Below are 22,238 nucleotides of genomic sequence, written 5' to 3'. Positions count from 1 at the left end.
GGGCCTGGATGCCACAGCAGTGTCCCACACAAGTCCAGCAGAAGGCCCAGAGTCCAAGGCAATGTCCTCCACGAATCCAGCCAGTGGCCTACAGCCCACGGCCACATCTCATGCTTGTCAGTATGAAGGCTGCATCGGGAAGGCCCAAAGGACAGTGGTGGAAGCTAGAAAGCCTTTGCCATCAGGATGAAAGATCTGTGCCACCAGGATGAGGGATCTACACTGGAGCCAGGAAGTGATGCTCAAGGCAAAGATCAAGGCTCCCATGAGGAGAGCACCAGCTATTCCCAGTGACAGTGAGGCCCCGAGCTCCTTTGACAACAGCCAAGTTCGAATCAGGAAAACCAGCCATGACAAGCTTCCAGAAAATCAATAGCCAACAATCGTCCCCTTCTGTTCTCTTTTTATGCCATTGGCAATAATCCTCAGGTGGGTCTTCCATGCCTAAACCACACTGATTCAGGTCAGCTGGTGCTTTCCAAGTTGACCACAGGGTCAATCAATTTATTTTGGGGTTTTAGAGGGGCACACGAGGGACTGACCCGAGGGCCCTGGGAACGCTAAGCAAGCACTCTACTACTGAGCTGTACCTCTATCCCCTATTTGTTTGATGAAAGCATTGTCTGAAGTACTTATCAAAATGAATGCTCCTTTTATTTCCGTGGGTCCTGGGAACTGCAGTAGTAATACTGCTACCACAGAGCAGTTACATGCGAGGCAGGCACTTGTTACCTGCTCTCCTGTTCAGACTTCATCTCAGACTCATCCTGGAAGACAGTGATTATTCCAAACCTGAAATAAACAGCAGCTCAGATTTTACCAGAAGTTACTTGGTAAGTCAGAGACTAACAATCTAGCAACTCTCACCAAATGGACTATTTTGAAAACTATCTTTTCATATTGACACTTCATTTGTCCAGGAGAGTTAAGGAATAAGGTACCATGATTTTTCAAGATAGAAAAACTTACTCCTCTAAAACCTACCAATTATTTGCACTACTTCACTTGGTACAGCTACTTGTAAGCAAACTTCCCCTCTAGAATGAAGCTTATAGGAAACAGTATTGTTTTATGACCAGTTTGGGTCAGTGTGTGGCAGTGGTGATGCCTTCAGGGTTGCTGGACTGTGGGCTGAGCACCTGCATGAATCGCTCATTTAGGTTCCTAAACCAGGTCCTGCAGAGAACCACTTGACAATTACCAAATTCTTTCATGTTGCTTAAAGTTGGGACACTATACACGCAATTCCTTAAAACTAATATATTCACTGAGTTTCAGAAGAATTTTTTTTTCCTTTTCGGTACTAGGGATTGAACTCAGGACCTGGCGTTTGTGAGGCAGGCACAGTGTCACTGAGCTAAATCGGTGGCTGAATGAAGTTATTTTAACACAATCAGCACCTACTATTGTACTATTATTGTGTGGTTGGGATGTAGCTCCGCAGTGCAGCACCTGCCTAGCATTCACAAGACCCTGGGATTGATCCTCAGCACCACAAATAACCAAAATAGAAAAAAACCACAATAACATCAATTGTGGCAGCTGAACATACTCTATTCTTTGGCCAGCTGGAAGAGGATGGAAGTGGTCAACAAGGTAAACCCGTGCTATGGTTTCAATGCCCCACAAGCCTGTGCTCAGAGGTGGCTGAATAATGAGGACACTCTATACTTGTCAGTAGATTCGGATTAATCCAGAGCTAATGTGCTGGTGGGGTGGGGTCCAGCTGGAAGATGGGGCTCACCTTGGGTGTGACCTCGAAGGGTACATCTCCCTCCCAGGCTCCTCCCTTCTACTTCCTGACTGCCGACATGAGCAGCTTTGATCCACCCAGACCCTTCCTGCAGACTATGGACTGAATCCTTTAAAGGCTAAAATAAACCTCTCCTGCTATAAATTGTGTATGTCAGATACTTTTCCTGTGAGAAGACACTGACTAAGACACCTGTAATTACCAAAAGGATGGGTGCACTTATTTTCCCCTTTGTGCCTATTTCCTCACAGGAAAAGGATGATCTTTTGGAACAGATCATCAGCAGACACCCCTAAAAGCCCTAGCCTCTTTTCATAGTAGTATCCATAAGCAGCCCCAGCCTTCCTCCTGATACTCAGGGTATCCCTCAATTCCTGTTACTGTATTATACCCTCACTTGGTACCTAACAAACTTTATTTTATGCTCACATATTACACACGCATGTTCCTAGACCACTGTAAGTGGCTGTGAGCTGTACATCCTACTGTGGATCCACTGCTAGAACTTGCACCACTCTGACTCACTGCCAGATTCAAGGTCCAGTTCCTCCTCCCGGGACTAGGGCCTCCTCCTTTGAAACTGTGTTCTAGATTACCCTGAATAGGACTTGGACTTCACATCTGTGAAAAAAATTACCAAGATGGAACTGAACTCCCCAATAATCTCATCCTCCCTTAAAAAAAATCTCTTTGTCACTATAAGCCAAAGAAAACCTTCTGCTTTGTGATTTCAGGTTGAAGGGCTAGCCCCAGCAAAAAAGGAGAAGTACCTCAACATTCTTACAGCCGAGAGCAAGCAATTCTCAGAGCCACATCTGCCACCCAGGAGATAGCCTCCAATCTCTATGTGACCCAGGCCCCCATAAAGTCACCTTTTTTTTTGTTAATTTAAGTAATCTTAAAAGTTCTTTGGAAGCTGTTCAAACCACACAACAGTAGTAGTCTTGTTCTGGCCCTTCCACAAACTTCTATACAAACAGGCTAATAAACCCCAAAGGCTGGACACTAGGTAATTTCCAAAGTATCTTATAGGAGGGTCTCTTTACGGGTAAAAACACATGATTTTGAGAGTATGTGACAAAACTCATCATTTTTCTACGTTGGGGTTTTAATCCTGGCTCAGAAAGACCAGTCATTTCTCCTGGACTTTCACTCACTGGCCTCCTGTGATCATGTAGCTATTCCACATCAATGGGGTTTGGTTTGCTCAATCAGTGGTGATAAGCGCTGGTGTTGCTGAGGGAGAAAACACATAATCCCCAAAGAATTCACAGCAGGCTGCTGCCACCTTGTGGTGTCTTAGTGCAAATGCAGTAGCAGCAAATCCAGCAGCAGAGCTTTCCAGAAAAACGAAAATGTGTATATAAAAAAAGCACAAGGTATTAAGGCATAGTGTACAAAGCAGTTCCATTTATTCAATCCCCTAAATAGTTAGGGCAAAAACACATATTAGTCTGCAAAAAAGTTTTGTTGGCCTGCATAGCCTGAGTCAGCACCTCTACCAGCACAGAACTCAAAGCCTTTTCCAGACCAAAGTGCTCAAGAGAATTTTTAAAAACCCATAGAAAAACATAGAAAAGATAAACAGAAACCCTCTGTGCCCACAAACATACTCCAAAGTCATGTTTACATAAAATAACACTGGATCTGTTGGGAGATGGGGAAAAAAATTACCAAGATGGAACTGAACTCCCCAATAATCTCATCCTGGGTGTACGACCCAGTCCTTCTGCCACGAAGATGCAGAGACCCAGTCCCTCCCCACTTCCTGCTCACCTTACCCCATGACAGCTTTCATCACCCACTCCCAAAGCTGCCAGCAAGTCCCAACCCATCTGCATCACCTTCTGCTCCTCAACATCAGTTCAATTAAACACAGCTGTTTGGGGAAGGAAGGCAAAGACAAGGATGGGGGAGAGGAGGCGCTCAGAGAGGAGCCCTCAGATAAGGAAGACGATGCCCTCAGACACCATGACCTGGTTGGCATCCTGCATCTTGTCCAGTGCAGCCTGGATCTCCTCTGCAGAGAAGGGCTCTTCCTTGTCCCGGTTGACGGATTCCGTGAGGTGAGTCAGGCCCACGGACTGTGCATGAGCTTCCCGGAACACATCCAGGAGGGCTACCTTGAAGGCCTTCAACCTGCCCGCGACGGGAGAAAGGGTGGACAAGGTTAATCATGGCTAAGGAGGCTAAGGAGGCTTTTACAGACAGAAAAAAACGTTTTCTGAAACTTTAGTAAAAATTCATCTCAAAACAAATGCCAGAATTTTTAAGAAAAAAAAAAACTGTTTTATGAGAAGAATCCAAGGTTGTAGGACGATAAGAAATTTTTTTCCTGACCCCACAAGAACGCAATAATTCAAATTCCCACCAAGACAGTAAAGCAGATGGTAAAATGCAGAAGACAGCTGGGTAAAAACTATAAGGATTTTTTACTATCCTTGCAGGCTTTCCCATAAATCGGACAGTATAATCAGAGTATAAAATGTTTTAAAATCTTAGCGCAGTGATGTTGAACCTTTAGTTTCCAGTGATAACAGCCAGCTGCAGTATGGCTGTAGCATGTGTGCCTTGGGTTCGCCACTGGTGGCCCTTTAGTCTGAGCTCTGTGGGTGCTGCACTCCCTCCCTCCCTCTCTCTGGGGCCAGTCCTTACCTTGGCTGGAACTGACAAAGTACAAGGGAACTTCCCCAGCTCACCTGGACTCACTCAGCTCCACCTTCTGAGATTCCTGGGTCTCCTGCAATTCTGCAGTCTTTGAGGTCTCCTGAGAGTCTGCAGTCTTCGGGGTGTGCACTTCAGAGGGTTAAAGGTTGCGGAAATGGGGATGACAGCAAGGTCAAACTGTTTCCAGTAGCATCAGAAAAAGCATCTTCGGCACTCTCCACCCCTCACTGAACCCGTGAAACTCTCGCTTCCACTGGTTCTTATAAGCCAGGAAGAACCATTAAGAAATGGAAATCCCCACTGGGATGACAGAGATTCCCTCAGGCAAGAGATCTTCATCACAGGGGTACTTATATTTAGGTTTTGCAGAAGATGGCAGTTTTTCCAGGAGGCAAACAATGAACAAATCCTATTTTCCAAAATTTTCACTGTGGGTTTTCCCTGAAGTTAGCTTAGAACAAGCCTCTTAGACACAAGTTTCTAAACAGGAAGCCAAACAGGAAAATACAGAGCATAGAAAAACTAAAAAAAAAAAAATCAGGAGTCAGAGCAACAACCTCTTCAATCAGCTGAGGGACACTTGCTCACCTTGAGGCATTTCCTCCTCTGTGTCACTGAAGTCATAGGGGTCATAGGAATCCCCATCTTTGGCATCCGACTGACGAGTCCTCCTCCTAAAATACCCACACAGCAGCTAAGAAAAAAAACACTCAGGGGAGGCCCACCCTGTACCTCTGATCTCCAAGACAAGGGCAAGAAGCCTTCTACAATCAAAGTGAAACACCAGACCTAGGCCTGTACAAACTGCCACTTTTTTCTGAAAGACATTCTCCAGATTAGAATGAACACAAATAGGCCTATACCTGTGGCTCTTTTTCCCCATCACCCACCCTTATAAATCCAATCATAGGAACAAAAGGAAAAAACAATCTCAGGAATTTTGAAGTGTATTATTCAAAATCTTCACTGAGTAATTTCTGCTCCTGCTATTTAATATGCCTTTAAAGCAGGAAATGGGATCCAAATCATCATACTAAATTCAACAGAGGAATTCATTACCTCCTTCCTTTGCTCAGGTTATCTTCATCCTCAACCCTGAAGGTCCCTGAAAACCTCATGTCAACAAGCAGCACCAGACCTACCTTCCACCATCTCCAAGACCCAGCAAGAGTCCTTCCATCTCGCTTTGCCTTGCCCCACCTTACCTTTTCCTCTTCTGCTCATGGTCCTCCTGGCTTTTTTCTTCTTCATCCTCTGTTTCTGATTCATCCTCACTTCGCTTCTTACGTTTCTTTTCCTTCTCCAGAACCTAAAAATCAAGGCAAATGTGAGCACTGGAGGGGCCAAATATGGCAGGGAACTGAATTAAGAACTCTGAATAAGAGCCCCTTTATACCATCAGTGGAAACGACTGCCATATGTCTAGTGACTTGCCTAGCCTCTCCTATCCCCAGCTTCCAGGACAGGGGCAACGGGAAAGCCTGAAAGGCATCTTCCAGCCTGAACCACTGGTAGTATACGCATGACTATATCATCAGTGGCTTGTATCACTGGTGGTACACACAGATCGGCTCTACTCACTTTTATTCATCTTTGTAGAAATAAAAGTAATATTTTATTTGTTACTTCATTATTATTAAATTAAATAAGTTTTACAAATAAAGTTAATAAACAGACTAATCAATAGACAGTCATGGTAGTGAGGCCTGAATTCTGGCCCCATCCTGAACATGTTAAAAAATGGTGGGAGGTTTCTCACACAGTCCAGTACTCAAAAAATGTTTACCAAGTAAAGAAACAAATGAGGTGTCCAAACCATAATGGTAAGGTGGAAACAATTCATTTCTTTATAAATCAAGCATTTAATTGAAGTTTAGGACAACCCCAAGGCTAGCAAAGAGGAAAAGCTTATCACACCCAAACTAAATCCCCAAGAGCTACAATTTACCAGGTGGGGGAAAGGGGTGGGCAATGAAGAAAAGGGAGTCAAGGCACCAAGATCTGTGGGCTCTAAAATGACAGATGCAATGTCACAAACAGAAATCAGGGAGGAGGAGGGGTAGTTCAACGTTTTAACATCAGTGTGTGAGGTGCCAGGGGAACACCGGAGGAGAGTGCCCGGGGAAGATACACGGGGAAGGGGAAGAGGACGATTACCATCGAGGCAATTACTTTGGAAACAAACTTTTTTAAGATGCAGAGGAAGGAGAGTGACTGAATGTGTGGCACATCAATTAAACCAAAATCTCTAGGAGTCATCAGTATTTTAGGTTACACAATATCAGGGTATATCAGGATTAACTGAAACCTACAGTACACAAGCCCCATCATAAATAGGCAAGGATCCCACTCAGAAAATAGCGATTCAGAGAGAAAAGCACCCTGATTTGGTGACACCCACCTCGTGAGAACCACTTTCTCTCTGGACTTCAGTATCAGGTGCAGCCAAGGCTGAGAATCACTGCATGTTTAGAGGAAGGAGCCGGGCAAACTGAACACTGGCAGATAAATGCAACTTTCTGCTTTGTTTGCTGTGTAGTGCTAAGGATTGAACTCCAGGCGTCAAATGTGCTAGGAAAGCAAGCTTTTTACCAGCGAGCCACATTCCTCGCTCCACTGTTGCTACCTTCTGCTGAAAATCCTAATGCAGATGTCAGCTATGGAGAACTGAGAAGCCAGCACACCGTGACTTACTAAAAAGAGCCTCTCACACCCAGCCATCTGCATCCTCACCTTCTTGAAGTAAGCATACTGGACCAGCTCCACGGCTTCCTCAGCATCCTGCAGGTCCACAGTCTTGCTCATGCGAGCCTTTGCATGGGCCGTGGCCAATCGAATCAGAGTCTCCAGTGTCCGTGCTGTAACCGGAGATGTCTGGGGAAGGAACAAAAGATTATTTACACAGAATTCTTTGGCCAAGCCCACTATTTCTACTGCAGAGAAAGGCAAACAAAGACACTACCAGAAAAGCTCCAGGAGCCAAGCAAAGAATGCAGAGCTCCCTATTCTCTAGAATAGAAATTCAAAGAGTAAGAAAATTGATGGAAAAATGTATGTGCGAGTGCTGGTTGTGTGCGGGGGCGAAGAGGCGAGCAAGGGAGGTGAAAGTTAGGTATCCAACAGCTGGAAAGATTAAAAAGTTAAAAATCATACAAAAGCGACAGGATAAAACTCCTTACAGGCCTCCCATGCACAAGAAGTTTGCTTTAATATTCATTTAATATTTAATCCTCTTAACTCAGAGAAGTTTTACAGATCAGAGAAGTTTTACAGATAAGAAATCCAAAAGCATCACATAATTTGTCCAAGGTTACACCAAGGGGTGGAGCATGAGAGGCAATTTGAGGACACCTTTTTAAAAGTTCGATATAATCACTGAAGTCCAGAGAGAAACTGGTTTTTATAAGCAAAGGGTACACCAAAGTAGGGTGCTTTTCTTCTTAAAATGCTATTTTGTCTGAATGGGATACTTGCCCTAGTAAATCATAATCTGTATTTACGACTAAGTTTCTGTACTGCATATTTCAGTTAATCCTGATATCGAACCTAATTTTACGGATAAGGAAACTGACCTGCAGTGAAAGAATTAGTACAAGGTTCCAAAGTTAGTTGCAGGCTTGGGATCAAACATAGAGCAAGTTCTTTCCATCAAGCCTCCCCATCTCCCATATGTGACACTTCAATATCCTTTCCACTTTGACTTGAAAGTTTTCTAAATTTCTATTAATATCCACACACCAACATAAAAAAAAAAAAAAGCCTAACATTTAAATACTGTACACTCCCCAAATCTTTCAATGATTTCAAAAGCTACCAGAGTTTGAAGGTTACATACTCCATTACAAGTTCCAATCTCTGAATCACCTGAAGACCTGGTGAAATCCTACCCTGAACTAGTGGAACCAGAAAATCCAAATCAAGGGATTCACTACTAGGCTCGGTTCTTGGTTCAGTGAAACATGTTCTTTCATACTGGAACAGTTCATGTGTGGAGACAGTTAAAAAGGTGCTGCGTAACGTAAAGAAGACAAGCGGCAGCCATGCATAGCAGTTGTGAGGAAGCAGCTTTGTCTAAGAGCTTACTCTCCAATTCCACCAATGTTGTGAGCATGCTGTCCCTGGGGTGTTCCCAGCAGGAACACCAGAAGACACAATGGGTGTGAGGCTGGGCAGATCACCTGGGATTATGTCTAAATCTAAGAGCCTATCCAACTTGGGTCTTGCTGCTGTGAAATCCTGTAAGCACAACGCTCCCAAGTGATTTAGATACATTCAAGGGCAGTTAAATTAGCTCAGTAGAAACTGCTTTGAGTAACCATCATGGTCGCCTTACTCCTAGTTATCGTCAAAGTCCAGACCAAACATTGCACACTCTGAGACTCCTTCCTGACATTCATATCCTCCCAACCATGGGACTAGGAAAAATCAGTTATCTTCTTCATCATCACTCACATTCATGCACTCCTTTACAAGTATCACACTGACATATATATTTATAAATATGTATTTGTGATTTTCCTATCTTTCTCCCTTCCCCTCAACTCAAATCTGAGCTCTTTGAGGATAGCTGCTGTTATTTCCACCCTGTGTGAGTGACTAGAACAGTTCCCAGAAGTTACTCATTTGCTGAATGATATGCATGTTTCTCTGGGGTCCTTATTTCATTTTCCTTTGTAAAACGAAATGATCAAAACTGCATCAATAGGAGCCCTTCAGAACAAGAAATAACAAAATTCAATGCTTCCAAAGCTCCAGATGGCAGAGATTCCTGCCCCAGCCATGTGGCTAAGGGTCCTCCAGGGCCATACTGCCCTTGGGCACTCACCCTGGCAGTATCCGAGCTCATGCTGTCCTGGCTGCGCAGGCGCGAGTACTCTTCTGCAATGTAGGCAGCAGACCCCTGTGTCAGGACGGGCTTGATGATTTTGGCCACGTGGATGTACTTCTTCATGAATGCTGCACTCACCATCTTCTCCCTGGACATTCACACACAGTGAGTTCCACTTCCCTGACACACCTGCCCACCCACCTGGGATAGTGGCTTTGCCTCTTCTCAGAGAAGTCAGAACCAAACAGCAGAAAAGAGATGCCTGCCACGTAGAACCCATTTTCACAAATATTGTTTATATGGAACACCGACAAGGCTCTTTCACATGATTTACATTTAGGTGTTATTTTTAAGTTAGTTTAGGTAGGAAGTAGAGTGTAAGTCTTATCTCTTATTTTATAAGTAGGACACCTTATGAGTTAGGGAAGTGAATGAGGACTCAGATTCTGTTTTCTGACTCCAAATTCTGGGTAGTTAAATAAAACAGCTTTGAGGATTACGCTTCTTACTGCACCATAGCCAAAAACAGAAACTCATGATCCCACATTTCATGCTTTGAGCATTAGATCACTGGTCTCCTTCAACTAAATCTACCTGCAAAGTTTCTAGTGTGACCCTTCATCATAAATTCCTCACAATGACATGACAAGTACAAATAAGAGCGATGACACACATCCACCAATGGGCACATCATCAAAACCTTAGAACATCTGACCATGGACTGAATCCCCACAAAGAACTGGCCAGGATACACAGAACTGGTGTATCTGTGGACCCAGAAAACAGGCCCACATGGTTATGACCACTATGCCCTTGGTCTGAGCATAACTAAACTCAGACATATGTGTGTCCTAACAGGACACAAATCTCAAGTTCCTTCAAGGCAGAGATAAAAGGAATTCTCACTTTTTCTTCTTGGTCCCATGTAGAAGGTTGTCATGCTTCTCATAAATCTGGGTCTCTTGCTGTTCATCTTGGTTAAAGTTGGGATCATCTGTGGCCAGGATATCCACAGCACTACCCAAGGGCATAGCTGGTAAACACAAGACAGGAAAAAAGAGAGGAAGAGAGTTTAACCTAAGGGAAACTGCTTCTTCTATAGCACACAAAGGTGAGAAACCAAGAAAGAAAAAAGCAAAGACCAGAAGAAAACAAACTCATAGAAATGATAAATGAAGGGAACTGTGTGGCCCACAGAAGATATTCAAAGGTATTCTAGAACACAAAAACAGACAAACATGCTTCTTGGAATAGCCTCCAGAGAGCAAGGAAAGGACGTGGGTAAGCAAGTGAGGGCATCCACAGCATCAACCAGGACACTGAACCACTTCCCCTGGGGTGGTCCTGGGACAATAGTATCTGTTTAGGATCTTTCCACAGCACTGTTCTTCTCTTGGCCTCACCATCGCCATCCTGCTCCCCGGGTGCTCTATAACGGTGCATCCTAAGGACATGGTCCGAGATCTCCCGATCCTGCTCAGGATCCATCTGATCCAGCATGATGAAGAGCAAGTCAAATCGAGACAGCAGTGAGTCCTGAAGTCCAATGTTCTCCATTGGGGTCTTATACTGATCATACTGGGGACACAGGAAAGAAGGAAGTGGAGGCAATATTAACAGAAAACGAAATGACGCTGGATCGATTCTGAGAGTAGGACTGGAAAGTTAGATTATCAAAAATAAAACAGATAAGAAGCAGTGAAAAACTAAAGATTTTAAAGCTATTAAAAATACAAAAAGCTCATAGGTAAATGGATACATATTGAGGATATACTTCTAAGTGAAATAAATAAGTCACACATGTAAATACAGAATAGTTTCTCTGGTGTGAAAAACTATAATAGTACATAAGATCCTAATGAGATAAATGACCATGTGAAATAGGAAGAAAAGGGCTGAAGGTGTAGGGAAAGTGGGAAGGGTAGGGGAAAGAAATAAGAGAAATAATAAGAAATAATAAGGGAAAAGAAAAAAATATGAGAAAATGAAAAAATGGAAATAAAGTATTTGTAAATGGGGAGGGGAGGAGGGGGTGAAGGGAGGGCAGGGACAAGGGGAAAAAATGAGAACCAAGACCTGTCATGTAAAGGTATAAGATCCCAATAATGAATGTGACTGTACTGTACAGCTAAAATGTACCAATAAACCAATTAAAAAAAATACACAAAGCTCTCTTCCACTTGCAGCCTTTCCCTAGCTGAAGCCCAGGTAACCTGGTCTAACTCAGCAGCACATCTCCTCACACAGGAGCTGCTCAGACTCTGTGTGGTGTCACACTCAGCCTTCTTCCCAAGCTTGATTTTGCTCTTCTCATTTCCAAGGCAGGATCAACTCTGAGAGATGATTGCTCCTCCCCTACACAACATAAAGATAGGGCTAGCGGGTAGGTCACCGGGATCTATGGAGTTTCCCACTGAGAGGATAAATCTCAACTAAAGACAGCCAGTGACCTATAAAGGATAACGTCTTAGCAATCTAGGGAGCTTTTCCATGGGACTTAAGGACATATACTTTATCTTTCAATTTTGGACCTGTTGGGTTGATGTCTACCACTCATATACACTTCAGAGTCAAAAGCATTTTAACAATCCGTGGGTAAAATAAGAATGATTTTGGCCACATTTCAGATGCTGCCATTTTCCTAATCATTCTTCAAGATCAAACATACATCACCATTAATTTAAAAACCTATGGTTCTCAGCCCAGGCTACACATTATAGCCTTTCTAAATCATAGCTAATAACAACTCCAACCCAGAGATTTCAATTCAGAAACTCTGGGCCAGGAACCATATACCTGCATGTTTAAAGAGCCACCATGTACTGTGGAATTATACACTGCCAGTGCACTGCTTTAGCTGTGAGTCAAATCCCAGCCCTGCCATTTTCTAGTCTGTGGCTCTTGAGAAAATTATATAACCTGTGCTTCCAGGTTCTCATCCATAAAGTATCTACCTTGCATTACAGTAGGAAAGAAGGTGACAAATTTAAAGCATACAGAAGTACTAGTGGGCTGGGGATTTAGCTCAGCGGTTCGGTGACCTGCCTTGCAAGCGCAAGGACCCGAGTTCAATCCCTGGTACCACAAAAAAAAAGAAGTACTAGTTAATGGAAATAGTATTATGATACAATCTTTAAAAAGGGCAACTGTCAATCTCTGCCAAAACAAAAATGCATGTTAACACTTAATTCAGTAATTCTACTGATTAGTATTCAGACTAATCAAAAGTATTTTAAAATACAGCGAAAGGGATATTCACGACAGCTTTATTCGTAATAGCCCGGTTTGCGGATGGGGGAGACAAATGCCCATCAAATGGAGAACAGTTAAGTTACTATGGGTCTATACCAGGAAGGGCAAACCTATGACATCTATGCCACAGCAGGCATGCAGAGCCATCTCTGTGGGCAAGCGAGCCATGTCCCCCCAGCAGTGCCCCAGGAGCCAAGCCTCAGTTAACAGAGCACACAGGGGCCGAGAGCATGCTCAGAAAGAAGTGGCCCAGTGATGACAGTGCAAGCAGTTTGCGCCAAGTGCCAAAACTCTCTTAAAAGGTTCGCCACGGTCAGGCGTGGTGGCACACACCTGTAACCCTAGCATTTGGGAGGCTGAGGCAGGAAGTTCACAGCAAATTCAAGGCCGGCCTGAATGACACAGCTAGACCCTGCCTCAAAAATAAAGAATAAAAACCCAAAGTTCACCATCACTGGTCTATCCAACAGAATACTGGAAAATCATTTTTAAAAGAAAGGCAAAACTCAGAACTGCAAGTGGAGTAAACAGAAAAGATTATACCCAGGCATATCAGAGCCATGCTAAAAACAAAGATAACGAGGTAATTCTTAACAAAAAGATAGCATATTTGCTGGTACAGTACACCCTTAAATTTTTTGTTTTTTTAACCTCCAAACAGCAGTGATACCTCTTAGAAAAGGGACAGCAAAGAAGAAACAAGGTTTTTAATTTGCACATTACATCTTGGTTTTGTTCAGAAATTCTCCTGTCCTGACCATGTCGTAACTTTGAATTTAATGGCAATAGTTTCCTTGGATTCTGAGACCAAAGATCACTTTGTCTCTTTTGTATTTCTAAAGAAGTTGTTTATGAACAGCTTTCTAGAAGAGTCTGCTGTGTAAAAATGGGTCAGGAGCCAGTGCTCCAAACTGAAGACAGTAAGTTAATGAATTTCTTTTAGTCTTCAGCCCATTCTCCTAGAATAAACTCAGCTCAGTTATTCAGCAAAGTCAAATGAAGTCAAGGACAACAGTTGAGGGCCTGATTCCACTCACCCTGCCATAGACAGGGTTCGCAGCTGCCAAAACACTGCAACGGGCATTCAGCCGAGCATGGATGCCAGCCTTGGCGATGGTCACTCGACCCTGCTCCATGACCTCATGGATGGCTGTGCGGTCCATGTCCGACATCTTGTCAAATTCATCGATGCAAACCACACCTCTGTCAGCCAGGACCATGGCCCCTGCTTCAAGGCGACGCTCCCCTGGGAAGAAAAGGGGTAAAAAGTCAGGTATGGCATAGGTCTCACTTTGACCCCTAAAAGCTAGCCTCTCATAAACTTCCTTATAGAGTCTCTCTCTCCATCCTCACCCTCAATTGATGCTTAACTAGACCTGTTTTCACCAGGCTTTAAAAATCCTTCCTCTAGTTGATAATAGTCCAAACTTCATTTTTATTATACTTCCAAACTGCTAAGCTTCCTGCTTTGAAATTCTTTCAAATCACCTTCTAGGAAATATTCTTGTCACGTGTCACTCAAAATCTTGAATAATTCACTCACCATTGCAGGTACTCAGTCCTGTAAAATCTAGCCCAACTGCCCTTTCAACTGCATCCCCAAACACAAGCCAGTACTTGAAACAAACTCAAAGAATCTGCTCAATGCCACCCTGGCCTTTTCCAACGACTCGGACACCCTTACCTGTTTCCTGGTCTGTGGTGACAGCAGCCGTCAGACCCACTCCAGAGGATCCCCGGCCAGTGGTGGGGATAGCGCGGGGTGCTGTGCAAAGCACATACCGCAGAAGCTGAGACTTGGCAACTGATGGGTCTCCTGTGGGATGGGAACGACAAGGATTCTCTAGGAATTCTCTCCGACCCCACCAAGTCCTGCTTGTCCAGCACAGGTCTTGGCACAACAGAGACACGTACTAACTGGCTGATTTTTTAAAAGATGCATTTTAGCCTTTTGCAAGCTGGGCGTGGTGGCGCTTGCCTGTAATCCCAGCACTCGGGAGACTGAGGCAGGAGGATCACTGTGAGTTAGAGACCAGCCTGGGCTACACAGTGAGTTCCAAGTCAGTCTCAACTACATAGTGAGACCCTGTCTCAAAAAACCAAAAACAAAACAAAAAAAACCAAAAAACAGTTTAGCCTTTTGCTCTCTGATGGGACTAACACTGCCAGGTACAGAACACATAATTTACATATTACAGGTCCTCACAACCCCACTCTTCATTGTTAAGAGCAAGAGTCTCAAGTAAATCCCCAAGAAGACCATACCTATCAGAAGAATATTGATGTCCCCACGGATGTGGCTGCCATTCTCTAGGTCTCGTTCCACCCCTCCCAACAGCAAGCAGAGAATTGCCTTCTTGACATAGTCATGCCCATGAATACTAGGGGCCAATGACTTGGCCAGCTGGTCAAAGATATCCTAGAGGAGAAAGAACCCATGGAGTAAAGTGCCGAGTAAGCACCAATGAGGTTTCCCAGAGCTCCACTTTATATTTTTGCTCAGAGAAAATGCTTAAATATATAAATGTAAATGTTTTTAATTGTTAAGGTGTCTGCTATTAATCACTTTAGCAGACCACTGTCAGAGCAGGTATCAAGGTATCCCAGATGCCAAAGTTTGTTTACAAATTTAATCTTCAAGAAAAAAATTGTTCCCGAGTTCAAAACCTTTTAGGCTTTATAGGAATGTACACTGCATTTTACCAGTAACCTTTACAACACATTTCTACATTTTGTTCAATTCTAAATGGAAACAGCCTGCCTTTAAGGAGGGGGGTAGCAGTTGGAGAACTACAACAAAAGTAACCTAACATTTTAAATTTAAGTAACAATGCTGATATCTTTATTAATAAACCTCCATGGTAACGCTGATATTCTATCTCCCATCCTAACATTTGCATTAGGTTCACTTAGGAGTCCAGCAGGTGGCTAAATAGAAATAATACAGACCAAATAGCAAGCAAATTCATTCCTTTACTGATTGGAACAAAACTGACAGAAGCTAGCAACAAATACCTCAGAGGGAAAAAACCTGGACCCTCCTCCTGATTCAGTACAAGACAGCCATACACTCAAACAAAACTCTTGAAAATCCATTTCCCACCCTCAAATCCCTAAAAGACGCCCAGACCTTGGAACGAGTTTTACTGAACTTCTTGATCTTGGCGATATCCTCAGCAGAGAATGAAGGCTGAATGTCCTTGCTCATCTGCTTCACATTACAGGCAATCAGGACAGTTCTGGGACAAAGAGGAGGGCAAGAGGAAGAAGCCTGTTATAGTACTCAGTCCCCAAAAATCAGAGGCCAGAGCTTCCAGCAGCAGTAAGTCATTTAGGCTATTAAACCAGACCATCAAATCTGGGGGAAAAAGCTGTTCTGAACTCAACAACCGAGTCTCAGTCCATGACCCAAATAGGCTGAGGACCCCACCTCTGAAATTCATTTATACCTGCTGACTCACAAAGATTCAGATAGAAGAAAAAACGGGAAGGGTCTGGGAATAAGAAAGAAAAGTCCCAGGAGGCTATAATCATAGCATCAGTAACTCCTGCTCTTGGCCTAAGATGGTTTAAGTGTCACGGCTTTTACCTAACAAACGAGAGGTAGGGAGGCTTCCCACCCCAAAGGCAAGTGTACTCTGTCAGCTAGGGCTCTGTGAAATATGGCAAACTGCAGGAAAAATAATTCCAGAAACATAACCTACCACCAGTATTCCAAACACTTCATGGCAGTCCTCTTACCTGAAGGTCCCTGAGGTATAGCCTCCTTTCTTTCCAGGAAGGCAACGGTAGGTCCCGACCACCTGGACTCGGTCACCAGGCTTCACTTTATCCACCAAGTCGTCATCCAGAATGACATCCACAGAGCGGGGCAGCTGGCCAGCTGGTGCCTTCTCTGGCATCTCCTGGATGGTGATGGTCTGATGGTCCTTATAGACAGAAAGGCCATATTCTGTCTCAAGGGGGTTGTTCTCCTCATCCTAGAAAATGGCACACAGAAAAAGTTATTTTAGTCTGGTCTTGAAAATGCCACTCATTTAGTATAGGAAATGCAATTCAGCGATGACTTCATGAAATTTTAGAATCTAGGAATAAAAAAAAAAAAATCCAAGTATCTTCCCCAACTTCTTCCATACCTATCTGTGGCTCAGTAACTGTCAATGGAAAGGACCACACATACTCAGATGGAACCACAGCTGTATTAACGTTTAAATTAGGATTCTTAGTTGTCACCTCCCAACAATACACCCAGCCATAAACCCATCGATGGACTAATTCAGGATCACACACCATGACCCAGTCACTGCCCAATAAAAAATTAATTAAGTTAGGATTCTTACTCCCCCTACTAAAGGTGGTGAGTACACGGTTACACTCGACAGTTTTTCCGCTCCTTGGTAACACCCAAATCAACATTCACCCAAAGCCACTGACTGCAAAACTCATAGCAGCCCTATTCCTAGTACATTAAATCCTGACAAGGAACACTCAAGTTGCAAACTTTCACAGATATGAACAGACCCTGCATTACACAGGTGCAAACAAATCATGAAAGCAGCTCACATGTCTGGCAGACATTGTCACAGCTGTGCTGCTGTGTGCTTGCTGTACAGTGTGACAGCGTATAGGAGGACAGTGCTTAACCAGAGGCAGCATGTCCGGAAGCAAGGGACAAAGTGGTGGTGATGTGGACATTTGGTTTTTTTATGCTTTATATTGTATATTTATGTCAAAGGTATGTAAGTCCCATTTTGTTAAGACTTTTGAATGAATCTGACTTACAAATGTTTTCTCAAAATGGAACTCATTTGTAAGTCAGGGACTCACTGTAAGCAGAAATCCAAAGCACCCCTGTCACCAGTAGTACAGTTAAATAAATGTGGTAGAGTCACATAAATACTACACAACAATCTGCTGTTAGGCATTATGATGGTGCTGCCCTGTGACTACTGGGTCAGTAAAATCCCATTTCCTGGTTTGAATGCTGCTTACAAACATACACAACTTGTAAAAATGCATCGAGTTATACACTTATATTACAGCAGCTTATATGTATCTTAAATTTTGTAAGAAATTGTACTGATATTTGAAGTTTTAAAAACAAAAGAGCTATCATTTACTGAACACTTGCTATGTGCCAAGAACTTATTATTTTATAAAATTATCTCATATAATTATAAAAATCTTATAAAACAGGTATTTTCTACATTTATGGGCAAGGAAACAGACTGGGAGAGGTTAAAGAAGTTTCCCAAGGTCACATAGTAAGTAGTAGGGCCAGGACTCATGCGAGTGAAACTCCACAGCCCAGGATCTTAAGCACCAAGGCAGATTATTTCCAGGAGACAAAGCCCAGTGCATCTCTTCTCAACCAAAGAAACTGGCCACAGAAATCAGCAGAAGAGTACTCCTTGAAGAAGAAATTATAAAAAGCAGAAACTTTAATAACAAAGACAGCAGGGTGACAGAAAATGTAACTGATAGCCAGGTGTGTTGGCGCACATCTGTAATCCCAGCACTGAGGACATTGAGGCAGAAGGATAGCTCCCGGTTCGAGGCCAGGCTGGGCTACAAAGAGTTCAAGGGCAGCCTGAACAGCACAGCAAGACCCAGTCTCAAAAAAAAAAGAGAGAGAGAGAAAAAGAAAATGTAACTGGCCTCAAGAAAAATGGGTCTTAGTTCTTAAGAGCCATCAGTCACTGAAACCAAAAATAAGTCACTTAAATTTCAGCATTTCATCTGGAGGTAGACAAGAGAAACAAGTATATTTTGGTTATAATACTGAGATAACCTTGTTTCAATTTTTTGTAAGTTTGATTTCCCTTTGAAGGCAATCTTGTCAACTGGCTCTTATTTACACCTGTTTCCCATGGTCCCTAGGAGTACTTGTATTATGGGTACAGTAGCACTCAATTAAAATTTGAATGGGGAGTATCTTTGACAGAATGAGTGCAGACATCAAGTAATCAATTTTAATGATCTTTTGTCTCATTAAATAAGAAAGCCTTGCATTGCCCTCAATTCAGATGGATCTGAGCAGTCTGAGGCCCTTTCTATGCCAGCCTTCTCCCAAGTCCAGTGAAACTTTTGCAAAGTTTACACAATACCATTAATAGAGTACATCTCCCATTTTACTTTTAAAAAGCAGGTATATCTGGTTATAATAATTTTGCTAAAAATTCTATATCTATGACTGCTTTCCCATATCCTTCCATAATATTTCAAGTTTTGTAAAGTAAATACTTATTCTTTTTAGTTTGGTTGATTTTTTAAGACAGGGTCTCACTATGTGGTTCAGGTTGGCCTTGAACTCAAGATGATGCCCCTGCCTCAGCCTCCGAAATGCTAGAATTACAGGCTTGCACCACCACATCTGGCTTATTCTTTAAAAAGAAAAATTACAGAGTTTCCACATTAAACTTGAACTTATAATCAATCTTTCCTTTGAATCAATCCTTACTTTGCACACTACATACTTCCAGAAGAAAGACTTCAGATATTACACAATTACTTTGATCAAAATAGACATTTTTGGACTGAGGGACATAGCTCAGCGGCACAGCACTTGCCTAGACCTAGGTTTGATTCCCAGCACTTCTAGGGGAAGGGGGATACATAGGATAGAACAGGTATCTTTGACTTCAACCCCTAAGTAGGCCCAACTAATTCAAAGCCCTTACCTTGGTAGGATAGACAGAGCTGGATGGAAAGGCTACCAGGTTAGTGAGATCAGAATAACGGCGCTCTATAGTCTTCTTGGTAGCAGGACAGTAGTGGACACTGCGAACAACTTTGGGACGAACTAGAGAGCCTAGAAATGGAAAATGTACTTATAAAATCATCCAACAAGATAGTGACAGAGTTGGCCTCTAAACCCAAACAAGCCAGTGATGATTCCAAATACTGTTTTCCCAACTCAGTTAAGCTTTTTCCATACCACCTGTCAGTCATTCTTATATTCATATATAGAACATTTCAACCCATGTAAAAGTTATTCTTAATCCTAAGAAACAGGAGGTGTTCAGTATTAGAATGCAATTACTAGGAGCCAAGACTCATAGCTCTGAGCCAAATTCATTATTCTGCCAGCTCCCAGTACTCACTCAAAGTCTCCCTAATCATTGTGCATATCTGAGCTCCTCCAAGTCTCATGGAACAATTTCAGTGCTGCACCTTGCAGAAGTCACAAGCTATCCAGATCTACTCCGCCTCTCTTGCTTTCCCAGCCTCAAGTCTATCCTACTTCCATTTCCTTAGTGCCCTGTCTACCCTACTCACATTTAGTGACAATGCCCTCCACACAGACTACACAGCTGAGGAAGCAGGAAGTAAGAGTCCGGGGAGAGACATGCTTGGAGCCAAAGCTGCCCTCCAATCCTATATAGAACTCCTCATACTGCTTGGCATAGGTAGCATCAATGGAGGCCACAAAATCCTTTAAGGCTCGCTGGAAGGCAACCAGCTCCTCAAAGGCATTGCTCAGAAGGCTGCGAATGGACAAGAAAAAAAAAAAAAAAAAAAAAAAAAAAAAAAAAAAACCAGCAACCCTCAAAACAGAAGTAAACATTCCTAGATCACTATGTTCAAGGAAAGAAAATCCAGCTCCTATTTTCTCCTGCAATCCTGTAAGACCAAAAAATACATCAGAACTAAGGACATACTCCAAGTTAACTTATCAAAGACATAAAAATATTTAGCTAAACACTAGAAGGAAAAGCACGCCACATCAGGAAAATACCCACAACCTTTTTTAGAAGTGAAAATAAAACACAGATGCAGGTGAGGCAATGAGGCCTTCTCTTTTAAGAGCCAGGATACCACCACACCACCACCACCACCACCACCACCCCACCCCCACAACCCTTACTACTCACCGGTTTGCCCTCTTTTCATTTTTCCTGCGTAGATCATTCACATTGACAATCAGCCGGTATTGGTTGTCACTGATCAGGTCTCGAACTTTGCTCTGATAAATTCCCTGGTCTTCCTGCAAAACAGCCACCATATGTCTCAATAGCCACAAATTTTAAAACCTGTTGTTTGTTAACAATAGCAGCTCTCACTGCAAATCAAGTAAATAAATCAATAAACTAAGTAAGTCTATCTTTGCAACAGAGCTGAATTCCAAGTAGGTGTTCATCGATTTCTTCCTTTCATTAACTGGCCTCAGACTCCACCCCCTCAGGAGCCTGTAAAGAATTATGACTGCCTCAAGGTCCATGTTCTCATCCTATTGGCATCAACAGCTCTTCTGTAAGCTGTCATTTCTCAACATTTAGTGGGAAATTAAAACGAGCTCATAAGAAGGCTAGCAGGACAATGCATAAATTACTAAAATGTAAACTTAATTAAAAAACAAAAGACTCCCTTAACTGTCGTACTATTTTGCTGTATCCTAAGTTATACACAAATACATACAACAAAAGAAGTAAGCTAAGCAAACTTAAAACTCAGATAAAAATTGTTTATTTACAATCAGATTTCCAAGATGCTGTATTATTAACATTTTGTAGCTTTAAATTCGGGGCTGCACACAAAACCCCCTTTCAGCTCCATATAAAAAGGTTTTTCTAAGGCCAGGGATTTAGCTCAGCGGTTCCGTGGCCTGCCTTGCAAGCGCGAGGACCCGAGTTCAATCCCCGGTACCCCAAAAAAAATAAAAAGTGGTTTTTTTGTTTTTTTTTTTTACCTATATCTCATTTGGCATAGGAAAAAAAGCAACCAAATTAGGAAGTCACTGTCCTCCAGCAGTCTTGTCAGTCACCAAGGAAAGCACTCTACAAAGAGGACCACAGCCACAATCGCTCTGCAGTCCTCCCCACCTGCCGAGTTCAGACATGGCCGGCGGGCTGAAAGGCCGAGGCAGGCTTTGACCTTTTGTTGGCACTTGCAGAGGCCTGTCGCCCTGGGCACCACCGCCGTCACGTGTACTCGGAACAGTGGCAGGGAGTTCACCTGTTGAACACACACAAGTGATTCTCCCCTTCGCGAGACGAGACAAGTCGCCTGATCCGGAGGAAGGCAGGACGCCGGCCCGGCTGCAAAGCTGGGTGGAAGCGGTGCCCGGCCGGCTTCCCTCCGCGGGTTAAAAACTGTCCGCAGAGCACAATGCTCCCGAGCCTGAGTCCCGGCGCCCCTCACCTCGTCATCCAAGAAGTCCAAGTAATCTCTCTGAGCCTCTCGCAGCTCCACGTCGTCCAGCACCACGGTCCCTGCCATGCCTGCTGCCAAGACGGGTACCTCCTCCCTAGCGCGAAAACTTCCCAATTTTTCCCGCCACCAAAGTGTACCCAGAGGAAGAGGCGGGGACTCCTGAAGCAAATATGTAATCTTACTGGCTAAATTCTCTGACGCCAGACTAGCGAGTGCCCAATGTGGAGATTCGATTTTGCAGTTTTTCTTCCTGGTTTCGCGGGATGGCGGGAAATAGGCCATCCGGCGTGCTCAATTTCACTCCTCCCTGTCCCACCGGCACAGGAAAGCTGACCAACGGGGCAAATGGGTGGCTCAAGGCCCCTGTTCATTGGGCAGCTGGAAGGAGCGATCCGGCGAGACGGTGAAGCTCTTCATTCTGGGAGTTGTAGTCCTCTTTTTCCGGATGTTTGCCGGATTTTTCAAGCTGTAGTTCTTTGCCTCGCAGCAGAATCCAAATTAGCCTAGTAGTTGGACTTTTCTTGAAAGGAATGAAACGTCAGAGAACTAGGTTTTATAACGCGGAGTGGAGAAAACATAAAAGCA

The 22,238-nt window shown here is 43.4% G+C and overlaps 1 protein-coding gene across 1 annotated transcript; it reads right to left on the bottom strand.

Annotated features, from left to right (window-relative positions):
- Window positions 1–1,028: 1,028 nt before the first annotated feature.
- Mcm3 (minichromosome maintenance complex component 3) lies at window positions 1,029–21,963 on the bottom strand. The gene is made up of 17 exons (XM_010631090.3): window positions 21,642–21,963; window positions 20,375–20,487; window positions 19,779–19,987; window positions 19,181–19,311; window positions 16,242–16,480; window positions 15,631–15,739; window positions 14,766–14,919; window positions 14,185–14,316; window positions 13,538–13,746; window positions 10,652–10,826; window positions 10,155–10,281; window positions 9,246–9,396; window positions 7,154–7,294; window positions 5,626–5,729; window positions 5,009–5,094; window positions 4,453–4,549; window positions 1,029–3,892 (listed from the first exon to the last, which is right to left on the bottom strand). The coding sequence occupies exons 1-17, from the start codon at window positions 21,933–21,935 to the stop codon at window positions 3,694–3,696; spliced, it is 2,670 nt and encodes an 889-aa protein (XP_010629392.1). The 5' UTR covers window positions 21,936–21,963; the 3' UTR covers window positions 1,029–3,693.
- Between the last annotated feature and the right edge of the window lie 275 nt (window positions 21,964–22,238).

This window comes from Fukomys damarensis, unplaced genomic scaffold (genome assembly GCF_012274545.1).
Source record: "Fukomys damarensis isolate Sample0158 unplaced genomic scaffold, DMR_v1.0_HiC HiC_scaffold_14, whole genome shotgun sequence".
Classification (NCBI taxonomy): Eukaryota; Metazoa; Chordata; class Mammalia; order Rodentia; family Bathyergidae; genus Fukomys; species Fukomys damarensis.
Note: the sequence above shows the minus strand (reverse complement) of the source record. Positions and strands in the feature narration are given on the sequence as shown.